The sequence below is a fragment of the Capricornis sumatraensis genome, chromosome 1, assembly GCF_032405125.1.
Source record: "Capricornis sumatraensis isolate serow.1 chromosome 1, serow.2, whole genome shotgun sequence".
In the NCBI taxonomy this organism is placed as follows: Eukaryota; Metazoa; Chordata; class Mammalia; order Artiodactyla; family Bovidae; genus Capricornis; species Capricornis sumatraensis.
In genome coordinates, this window is record NC_091069.1 from 176,566,994 (window position 1) to 176,578,133 (window position 11,140).

General features: G+C 44.1%; 2 protein-coding genes and 1 non-coding gene across 5 annotated transcripts in view; 1 reads left to right on the top strand and 2 right to left on the bottom strand.

Moving 5' to 3' along the window:
* Positions 1–1,343, bottom strand: part of LMLN (leishmanolysin like peptidase) — a 48,192-nt gene extending 46,849 nt beyond the window's left edge. For both annotated transcript variants that reach the window (XM_068981145.1, XM_068981136.1), the window contains exon 1: positions 1,125–1,343. In XM_068981145.1, the coding sequence (XP_068837246.1) occupies positions 1,125–1,343 (219 nt within the window). The remainder of the gene's footprint in view (positions 1–1,124) is intronic.
* A 2,218-nt stretch (positions 1,344–3,561) lies between these two features.
* LOC138093713 (U6 spliceosomal RNA) lies at positions 3,562–3,670 on the top strand. Its single transcript, XR_011146135.1, has one exon. It is a non-coding gene; the product is annotated as a U6 spliceosomal RNA (small nuclear RNA).
* A 1,870-nt stretch (positions 3,671–5,540) lies between these two features.
* RPL35A (ribosomal protein L35a) lies at positions 5,541–9,551 on the bottom strand. 2 transcript variants are annotated; one of them, XM_068980974.1, is made up of 5 exons: positions 9,529–9,551; positions 8,735–8,779; positions 8,369–8,521; positions 6,826–6,970; positions 5,541–5,619 (listed from the first exon to the last, which is right to left on the bottom strand). In XM_068980974.1, exons 2-5 carry the CDS (start codon positions 8,743–8,745, stop codon positions 5,596–5,598), a joined length of 333 nt encoding a protein of 110 aa, XP_068837075.1. In that variant the 5' UTR covers positions 8,746–8,779; positions 9,529–9,551; the 3' UTR covers positions 5,541–5,595. The 2 variants fall into 2 exon arrangements, with proteins under 2 accessions (XP_068837075.1, XP_068837082.1); XM_068980981.1 differs by lacking the exon at positions 9,529–9,551 and adding an exon at positions 9,374–9,461.
* Positions 9,552–11,140: the final 1,589 nt, after the last annotated feature.

Below are 11,140 nucleotides of genomic sequence, written 5' to 3' on the forward strand. Positions count from 1 at the left end.
CACAAACACCAAACTTAGTATTCTGGCATATATGGTTATAACAGCATACAGAGAAATTTGAAAATTATCATGAAAATTAATGGTCTTAAATTTCTGGGCTGAACTGAAAATTTCCAAATTAATCTTTTTTGATAAATAAGACAAAATATTAATATAAAATCAAGCACAACATGCAGCCCTGCCCCCACGTACTATGTCTCCTTTCCTCAAAGAATACTGATTTACTGTGGCCCTCCTCTAAATACTGTACAGAAATCAAAGTACAAGACACAAACCTCATACACCAAGGAAAATTACAATTCAACTACAAAAGCAAGATATGTCTGAAAAATAAGCTGTCACCACATAGCAGGACTCGGTTAAGTGCCAGAAAAGAGTACAGATAAGACATATTGTAAAATGAAAAGAACATTCTGCTGGGGTGGTTTCAGCAGGCTGCCTTGCGATTAAGGAACTAAGAATGAAAGAATCTAGACAGGAAGAAAAATATAACGGGAGGGAGAAAGGTATTTCAGGGCAGGAGAACAGGGTAAAGCAAGCAATGTGATGAAGTAACTTGAAAATAAAATCTGAATTTTGTCTCCAGAGAACCCCCAGTATCTCTGCAACGATTCTGTCTCGCTCTCCAATCAATCGTTTTTCAAATCTTTAGGTCAGTGGTTTCCGAAGTAAGGTCCTTGGACAAGAAGCATCATCAACGATCTGGGAACTTCAACTGCAAATTCTGAGGCTCCATCCGAGATCTAATGAGTCAGAAGTGGGCAGCGGGAGGGAATGAATGGAGCGGCCAGTTGAATTTTAACAAGTCCTTAGGACACGCCTGAGCGATTAAGCACAGCACAGTAGGTAATTCTGATGGACACCCAAGTTGGAAGACCACTGCTCTAGGACAACTTGCTAAGCACAACTCTCCGCACAGGAAAGTGATGATGTTCTTTTCAAATGCCGAATTGGGCCACTTTGCTGGGTGCAGGAAGAGAGCTGACGGCTGGTCCCAACCCTCTCCGAGTTCAGTCTCTCGCCCAATCTCGCTTTCTCCCCCAGTACACCCTGTTCCAACACTATCCTCTCTACCGTTGCCTCCCATATTACTTTACTCTCACAGGGCCCCTCCGTCGCCCTACCTCAGAGTCAGAGGGGACATGGTGCCGGCATGGAGGAGAACTGCGCAAGGAGACAGGAATAGATGCGGTGCTTGCCCGGAGCCCACCTAAAAGAAGTAAAACGCCTCGGACCCACAAAGGACCGCTCCAGTGCCACCGGCTCGGGCCCAGGCCTGAATCCGGGGAGCCCGCTTTTCTACCCAGCTCGGCCGCCATCTTCAGGCCGAGCGTCGTTACCATGGAGTACGTGACGCCTCCGCGCCCAGCGCCAGCCCCGCCCCTCGCCTCTCGAGGCAGGTGGAGGGACTTGGCGGCTGAAAGTTGTTTTTTGATTGGCTGGCGTCACCGGTAAGAAGTTCAACGCAGATGAGAGTCGCATCGCGATCATCGGGTCTCATTCGCGTGAAGCCGGCCGATAAATGCCACCTAGAGGGCCACGTGAGTTGCGCCGTGAGACGATTAGTCGGTGTTGATGGTGATGAGATGGTGATAAGTGCGTGTCTTTACTGAGGGAGTTTTACTTTTTAATTCAGTTATCCAGTGAAAAAATATGACCCACTAGGTGCCAGGAGCTTAGACATAAATAGATGCAAAATCTTACGATTTAGCTCTCTATTTAAAAGTTAAGTGGAATGTACTTTTCAATTTTACTTATCCTGAGTCACCGATTTTAGGACCTTTTTTTAAGTTGAAGGTAGTTGATTTATAATATCGTGTTAAATCCACTTAAAATTTTTTTGTCCTCCCCCTTGTGGCTCAGCTGGTAAAGAATCCGCCTGCAATGAGGGAGACCTAAGTTCGATCTGCGGGTTGGGAAGATCCCCTGGAGAAAAGAAAGGCTACCCATTCCAGTATTCTGGCCTGGAGAATTCCATGGATGTATAGTTCATAGGGTCGCAAAGAGTCGGACACGACTGAGCGACTTTCACTTTCACAGTAGGTGGGATCTTAAGTTTCCTGACCAGGGATCAAACCCTGCCCCCTGCATTGGAAACGTATCTTTTTAATCACTGGACCGCCAGAGAGGTCTCAAACCCACTTCTTAACTAAAATCATTTTCTGTACAATCAATGAACGTTAAAGAGTTGCAAATACGTTAACCCCGGTAGCTTAGATGGCAAAGAATCTACCTGCAATGCAGGAGACCCGAGTTTTATTCCTGAGTAGGGAAGATCCCCTGGAGAATGGCTTACCTACTCCAGTATTCTTGCCTGGAGAACTGCAGGGACAGAGTAACAGTCCATGGGGTTGCAAACAGTTGGACATAACTGAGCAATTAATACTTTTAACCCTGGAGGAAACCTGGTAGATCCTTGCTATTAAAAGCTTGAAAGCTGAGCTGTGAGGAACTATGAAAAACTAATCTCCTTGTGGCCCACAAAAGAAACCACAAAACTGGGAACTGGAAGCACTGAGCTTGTAACAGTCACTTCAAGAATTGAATATTATAAATTACTATACTAGGAACTGTAGTAGGTTAAAAAAAATCCCAAGAATTTATACTTCATTGGATATTATGTACTAAAACAAACCAACAAACAAACAAAAAAAAAAATGGGTGGGGAATCCTACACAAGAATAGTGGCATTAGATGTGGCTATCATCCCACTACAGGAAGTTGGGATTTTAAACCAAATTTATCACTTTTAGTATGTGCTCTCTACACAAAACCACACAGAAATTCCGGATTGTGAATAAAGAAAGAATGGTACCAGTTATCAAGTTCCTAGAGATAACAGCAGTGTCTTAACAGTTCAAAGGATAAGGTGCTAGCCATTTTGGTTCATTTCTGTGAAACAAGCAATTCCTCCAATGTAACTTTTGTCTTGAGGACAGTCTGCACTAAACCAAACCTCTATGGGAGCAGATTAAGTCTAATACAGGCTCTCACAAGTGCTACCATTACATTAGTTTAAAAGTATGCATGAATTTGTGTGCAAGGCTTACTTCCAACTGCATTTACTCTGGTTATCCTACAAACTTTCAGCTTGCTTTTTCTTCAAGCGCCTACCACTTCTTGTTTATCCACCTCATTACTCTACCATTATCCCTGGATCTATCCATTGAACTCCAAGAGATTTCCTCTCCTCTATATGCCTAATCCAGACCCCAATAACTACCTGCCTTCCTAGACACGTTGACAGGTGGGCATTCTCCAGCTTTCTCAAACTCATGAACTCTCCCCTCCTAACCATCTCCTGGTCCCCCAAATTTGTGTAGTTACTTGTTCAGCAACCAAAGCTGAGAACATTACTTTTGAAGACTCTTACTCTATTTCAGTGTGCAAATATCTTAGTTAAGACTGCAAAGCCTACCTGGTTTTCCCTTCGTTTATGCTGGGTTGCACAGGAATCTTTCTAAAATACAAATTTTGTCGCCTGTCACTCAAGCTCATCAATGACACTCTAATACAAGAATATTGTTGGGACATCCTTGGCGGTCCAGTGGTTAAGACTCTGCTTCACACTCACTTTGGAAGCACACAAACTAAAATTGGGATACTACCAAGATTAGCATGGTCCCCACACAAGAATGACACACAAATATGTGAAGCATTCCATATTGACTCGTTTCCACTGCAGGAGGGGTGTGGGTTCGACCCCTTGTTGGAGAACTAAGATTCCATATACTATGGGTGATACAAAAACAAAATTAAATACTAATATCCTGGCATCTGGTAGTTTTCTAGTCTTTCCAATTAAGGAGTAATAGGTTTTAGTCACATTACATTACATAACCCAGTTAATTTGGTTCCTCAAATGCCTTCTAAGCAGAAGGCACATCAAATCTTTGTGCCATTTCCCTTTTGAAATTGTAGGAAGAGATGCTTGGCAACTGATATTTCATCTGCTGTTCCTTGCCTTGACCCAACTTACCAAGTTCAATTTCCTTAAGATCCTACTCAAGAAATCTGAAATGTGGTGGCCTTGAAAGGGTGAGGAGCATGGTTGCTCAATGATTCCAAACTGCTGCTTCTTAGAACCCATTGTTTCCCTTACAGCCATGCCTCCCAACAGTTGCTACTGGACAAAGACTAGCAGTACAAACACATAGCCAATCTCCCTGACTCTTTTGGCTTCAAGGCCACCATTAAACTCAGTGAAATGTAGAACTGCTATGTTCTACTCATTAAGAGCTCATAAGATAAGCCCACATACAATTTTAAGTCAAAAGGGGCTCAGTTTGTCAAATTCCCATTCAGTTCAGTTGCTCAGTGGTGTCTGACTCTTTGCAACCCCATGAATCACAGCACGCCAGGCCTCCCTGTCCATCACCAACTCCTGGAGTTCACTCAGTCTCACGTCCATTGAGTTGGTGATGCCATCCAGCCATCTCATTCTGTCGTCCCCTTCTCCTCCTGCCCCCAAACCCTCCCAGCATCAGTCTTTTCCAATGAGTCAACTCTTCGCATGAGGTGGCCAAAGTACTGGAGTTTCAGCTGTAGCATCATTCCTTCCAAAGAAATCCCAGGGCTGATCTCCTTCAGAATGGAGTGGTTGGATCTCCTTGTAGTCCAAGGGACTCTCAAGAGGACTTTAGAAAGTCTTCTCCAACGCCACAATTCAAAAGCATCGTATCATGCCAAAATATCTCAATCCTGCACTTTACTATATTAAAACATGGAGCCAAAGAAAGCAAGCAACACTGTCCAGGCAATCCTGACCACCCTCTACTAAGATGTATGGCATTTTGGAGGCACTTTCAAGTTACATATTATTCCCAGCCAAGCATTATATAAATACTGGAATGCTTTGTCCAGTCACAAATCCCAAATATATCTCACCCACATTTGTTCAAATAAGCCAGCAAATACCATCAATATATTCCACAAATTTCTCCCATCTACCATTTTTAATCCCCAGATTTCCCAACCAATCTATATCAAACAAGTGCATGCTATTATTATAAGGTACTTTAGATCAAAACAAGGTTCTTTCAGTGTAATGAGACAGGTACCAATACCACAGTGCCAGAGTTGAAATAAAAGGAAGAATTATAGGTCCATTTGATGTGGAAATCTGGAGAAGTTTTACATATATATCAATACTGGCTAAAGGGACTTCCCTGGCCGATTAGTGGTTAGGACCCTGCACTCTTACTGCCAAGGGCCTAGGTTGATTACTGGTTGGGGGACAGAAAAAACCCGTAAGCCACACAGTGCTACCAAGTTTAAAAATGTGTCCATAGGCTAGGTTCCAGTGCTCCATCACTAGAAACCTTCCAAGATACTCCTTTCCACTGTTTCCAACTAAAAATCACTTGTAATCTTCCCCCTACCATTTAAGGTCTTGTATTAAGATACAAGATACATCCATCCTCATCAAAACCCTCCTATAGTCCTATATTCTCTAGGCTCCTGTGTACTCTGTATATGCCTGATAGCCACCACCATTTTAGGACTCAGAAACTGTATTCAGGACAAAGAATTTTCTAAGCCATTTAACAAAAGCACAACAGGACAAATCCACACTTTTATTTATTTTCAAGAAGTTTAAATTCTCGAAGGGTACAGCATCTGGGGGGGAAAAGAACACAAGGTACATGTTATATACAAGAATTACTGAATACCACAACATAAATACATCTCTCATCCCATTACCTATCTGAGAGGCACCCAATGACTCATATCCTCATGGGAAGGGAACTAATGTTTATAGCCTTCAGTTTCTGAATAGTCACTGACTTAAGAATCAGAACTGGGAACACAGAGTCCATTTAATTTTGCCTCCTCTAACAATACGGGGGCTTCCCAGGTGGTGGTAGTGGTAAAGAATCCGCCTGCCAGTGCAGGAGACAAGTCCGAAAGACACCCTGGAGAAGGGCACAGCAACACACTCCAGTATCCTTGTCTGAGAAATCCCAGGGACAGAGGACTCTGGAGGGCTTCAGTCCATGAGGTCACATTCGGACATGACCAAAGTGACTTCACTCACATGCATTAAGAGTAAAAACCTGCTCTGATGAAAAATTTCAACTGCTCAGCAGGGTTCAGTAGTGCCCTGTGTCCCCAAAGATGTAGCCATATCTATTAAAAATGCATCCTAACTAAAGAAAACAGGAGTTATCCTGTTAGAAAAACCACAGAATCTGGAGTTGAAGGCTTTGCCTGAAGCCTTGGGATATGAGCATCTGTTAGCCTTAATACCCATTTCAAGACTGTTATGATGAAGAGATGGGAAGTATTAAGAATTAGGTCCCCCAAAAAAAAGATTATGCCAGGAAAAGGTATACTGAATTTTCATTTTCTAGCAATTACTTCAGAGCCTAATACATTTCTCAGAAAACTATTTAAATAGCTGACCCTTGAACAACCCAGGTTGAACTGCATGTGTCCACTTATACAGATTTCTTTCAGTAAATACATACTACACAATCTGCAGTTGACTGAATCCACAGATGCAGATGGCAACTGCAAAGTTATACATAGATTTCCCACTAGCCCCTAACCCCTGTGTTGTTCAAGGGTCAAATGCTATTCCCCACCACTTCCAGGCAGCTTTAGCAATTATTTGAATCTAGGCACAATCCATTTGTACCCTTTGCCTTCACTTTTCACATAATGCCAAGAAAATGTTCCATAATATATTTTCACAGTAGCCGCTCATTTTACAGCCTGAACTATTGGTGACATTTTATTATCACAGTAGTCCTTAATGGTCCAAGCTGAACCCCTTGAGCTTAGTTTGATTCCAAAAGGTTCCACAGTTAACAGTGTACTTACCACACGAATTCTGTGTCCAATGGCCTTAGCAGGAAGATTGCTTCGGAATTTGGCACGAACCATGCCACTGTTTCCATGAGCTCGAGTGATCTTTCCCCAGATTACTCTGGTTTTGTTAGGTTTTCCACCAGGAGTTACTGTGTTGCTGATTTTAAGACGATTAAAAATAAAAAAAGCATAAGAACCCACAGACCCAATATAGTGTGGTGCAAAATCAAGGTGACTTCTAGATCACTGGCCCTCAACCCCAGTTAACCACTTAACTCACTTGAGAAATAAATGCTAGTAACTGTAATAGTGGAGAAGGCAAGGGGTAGATGAAAAAGGGGACAAAAAATGTGAGTATAGGGAGAGAAACTTGTTTGTAATTGTAAACAGCCAGGGAAGGCATTACTAAAAAGCTAATGCTGGAAAAAAGACTGGAAGGTAAGGGAACAGCTTGTGTTAAAAAATGGGAGATTGTGTCCCTGGCTTGCTGCTGCTACTGCCGCTAAGTCACTTTAGTCATGTCCGACTGTGTGTGACCCCATAGAGGGCAGCCCACCAGGCTCCCCCGTCCCTGGGATTCTCCAGGCAAGAACACTGGAGTGGGTTGCCATTTCCTTCTCCAATGCATGAAAGTGAAAGGGAAGTTGCTCAGTCGTGTCCGACTCTTCACAACCCCATGGACCGCAGCCTACCAGACCAGGCTCCTCTGTCCATGGGATTTTCCAGGCAAGAGTACTGGAGTGGGGTGCCATTGCCTTCTCCGGTCCCTGGCTTAGGGAAAGGCAAAATATCACCAAGATGAATCTTAGCTGGGTTAAGAGAAAACACGGGGAGCCCTAAATGCATAGTCTTAGAAGCTCCTTAATGACTTCAGCTTTTAACCATATGAGAAGGGGACCAGCTGGAGTTTCAGCAAAAGTACAGATGATCTGACTTATAATAATTAAAAATCTCAAAGGATCTCTCTGGTTGCAGCAGGAAAAGGGGCTGAGGGAGATGAAAGCATTCCCCAAAGATCTTTTTTAAAACAAAAAACAACAGTCCACCCATTTCTTCCACCTCTCCCTCAGCCTCTATCCCAAAAGTTTTAACCGAGTTGGAATGGGTTTAAGAACCAATACTCCAGAGATTATCTTTAGCATCCATAAAATATATAACCTCAAGAGATCAACAAAATGAATTAAGGTACATGAAAAATGCTCTGCTGCTGCTAAGCTGCTTCAGTCGTGTCCGACTCTGTGCGGCCACATTGATGGCAGCCCACCAGGCTTTCCAGCCCCTGGGATTCTCCAGGCAAGAACACTGAAGTGGGTTGCCATTTCCTTCTCTAGAAAAATGCTCTACAAAACCTTAAAATCATATTATAAGAAGCTGACTCCTCCTTTGAAACAATTAACAGCTGTAATTTTTCTAAGTGCAGTAGACATCTACATCCAACACTACCCTAAAATTGCTTAAAATCCCAAAGTAAAAACCACAACAGTATCAATTACTTTACCAACTTAAAATGAGACAAATCAAGTAAAAACTCCAGAGTATAATACTATAAACTTACTTCTTTGCTTTGTACACATAAGCACATCTCTTGCCTAAATAGAATTCAGTTTCATCTCGAGCATATACACCTTCAATTTTCAGGAGAGCAGTGTGTTCCCTTTGGTTCCGTAGACCCCGTTTATAGCCAGCAAAAATTGCCTTGGACCACAGCCTAAGACAAAATACATTGTTAATTCTAAGCTGTTAAAATCTCACTTAACTTCAACAAGCAACAGGTATGGTTTGACTTGTGATGACCCCCACCTAAATTTACCTACACCAAACATCTATTTTTTCCCCCACCAGACTTAAACTTACATTTACGATCATGCCTAATAAACAAGTACACTTGTAAGTACAAAGCAATGATATTTAAAACACATACCTTCCAGACATATTTGTCGTTTTAGAAGTCCCGTTCCCAGCAGGCCTTCAAACAAAAATAATCAGTTTAAAACCCCGCAACGCCCGTTTCCAACCTACTAGCTTCCTGTGAACAGCACCCCAAACTCAAAAAATGCTGGGTAACTAAGCAAATGCCAAAATGAAGATAAAAACTAAGGTGGCAAAATTCTACAGTACAAGACATAACTCCTAGAAACACCAAAAGAAAGTCTTAAGAACAACACTTTTACACACTGAAGTCGCTCAGTCGTGCGACTCAAGAGTCGCGACTCTTTGCGACCCCCACGGACTGTAGCCTGTCAGGCTCCTCCGTCCTTGGGATTTTCCAGGCAGAAGTGCTGGAGTGGGTTGCCATTCCGTTCTCCAGGGGGCATTCCTGACCCAGGAATCGAACCCGAGTCTCCCGTATTGCAGGCAGCCACTTTACCGTGGGAGCCATCAGGGAAGCCACACTGAACGGGAAAGAAAAGCTAAGGAAAGACACAGTAAACATGCAAAACACAGGTTTGAGGTGGCAGTAAATGGACAAAGAACCCTGCCTAAAGGTGCCGCTGCTGCCAGACAAAATGCATCTGTTTTGTATTTTACTCCGCTAGGGCCCGGAAGCAACTGGCGTTACCGGAGCACCCATTCTCGGAGGTCAGGGAGCCAGCACCATCAGTCCCATATCTCCTCCATCCTGTCCTCCCTGTTGCTGGAAATCACAGAAATCGTTAGCTGGTAGAGCCTCGGAGTCACACCCGTGCCTCGTCCGAGGGATATAGCCGAGCCTACCCCACTTATTTGCCCCCAAAGTTCAGCTGCAGGAAGTCTACACACCTTCACAGGGTCCAAGATGGCTGAAAGAGACCAACGAGGACCCGCCGCGTGGCCTTGTGGGTAAATACATCTCCGCCCCGCCCCCGTTTAGGTAACTTCCGCGACCGCCAAAAAAGCCTCAGAAATCGCCTTCTGACTGAAATGAACCACGTTCAAAATCACCTGTACAATTCTTTCCCTAAGTCCTTTTATCTTTGTAAGCTGCAATATATATTATTTTGGAACACAGGGAGGCAAAATAGTAGCCAGCTAAAAGAGAAGAAAAGGTCCTCCGAAGCTGTCCGTTGCCACAGAAACACCTTAGCTTGGTTCCGACAGCCTCCGGGGGTGTAGTTGGCAAAGTGAAGCCGGAGGGGAGGACGACCTACGCTTCGAGTACCCTAGAACTGGTTCGCCAACAAGGGGGTATTTTTCCTTCTTACCACTTAGGAGTAGGGCAAACGGAAGCTCTCGGATCCTAGCCTGGAAGAGAAAGACCGCGAGCAAGAAAGTAGGAGGAGAAAGCTCTTAATTCTCTATACCTTTCCTACCCCTTTGCATGCATATATACTCAGTCGCGTCTATTTGCGACTCTATGCACCGTCCTCCACCAGGCTCTGCCCTTGGGATTCTCTAGGCAAGAATATTGGAGTGGGTTACCGTGTTCTCCTCCAAGGGATCTTCCCCACCCTAGGAGCTTACCTGCATCTCTTGGATTGGCCGGCGGGTTCTTTACCACCAGCGCCACCTGGGAAGCCCTCTTCTGCCTTTCTGCGACCTTGTTCAGTCGTGTCCGACTCTTTGCGACCCTATGGACTGTAGCGCGCCAGGCTCCTCTGTCCATGGGGTTCTTCAGGCAAGAATACTGGAATGGGTTGCCATTCCCTCCTCCAGGGGATCTCTCCGATCCAGGGATCGAACCAGCGTCTCCTTTGGCTCCTGCATTGCAAGCGAATTCTTTACACATTGAGCCACCTGGAAACCACCCTCCGCCCCTTACCACCCTTTTAATCCTTTCCTCCTTTTACCCCTTTATCTCTTTAGAGAAATGACTTAAGTTCTTGCCGCCGTTCTTCGTTTTGACTCCGAGGGTGAAGAGAACATCCCTGACAAAGTCTTCTTGCCTTTTAAGGAAAACTCAGCTGCCAAAGGGCTTTCCTGGTGGCTCAGCGGTAAAAAAAAAAAAAAAAAAAATTCCCCTGCCTATGCAGGAGATGCAGGTTCCATCCCTGGGTTAGGAAGATCCCCTGGAGAAGGAAATGGCAACCCACTACAGTATTCTTGCCTGGGAAATCTCATGGACAGTGGAGCCTGCCAGGCTAGAGTCCATGGGGTCACAAAAAAGTTGGACACGACTTAACAACGACAGCAGTTGCTAAACTCCAAGTGCCCGCCACCTAGCCCATGTCCAATTGGTCTTCAGTAAATATTTGTGCATTGGAATGGGATAGCTTAGTGGATGCCCGAGATTTACCTTTCCTAATTATTGCACATTATTTGTGTTGCTCTTTGGAGAATCCATGTCAATAACCTCAGATATGCAGATGACACCACCCTTATGGCAGAAAGTGAAGAGGAGCTAAAAAGC

Bases quoted from the DNA above. Each gene is read 5' to 3' on its own strand.
- RPL35A (XM_068980974.1), bottom strand. The intron at 6,971-8,368 runs GTAAGTTTATAG...TCTTAAAATCAG, and splicing joins TATGTGTACAAAGCAAAGAA to CAACACAGTAACTCCTGGTG. The intron at 5,620-6,825 runs GTAAGTACACTG...TTTCCCCCCCAG, and splicing joins TTGGACACAGAATTCGTGTG to ATGCTGTACCCTTCGAGAAT.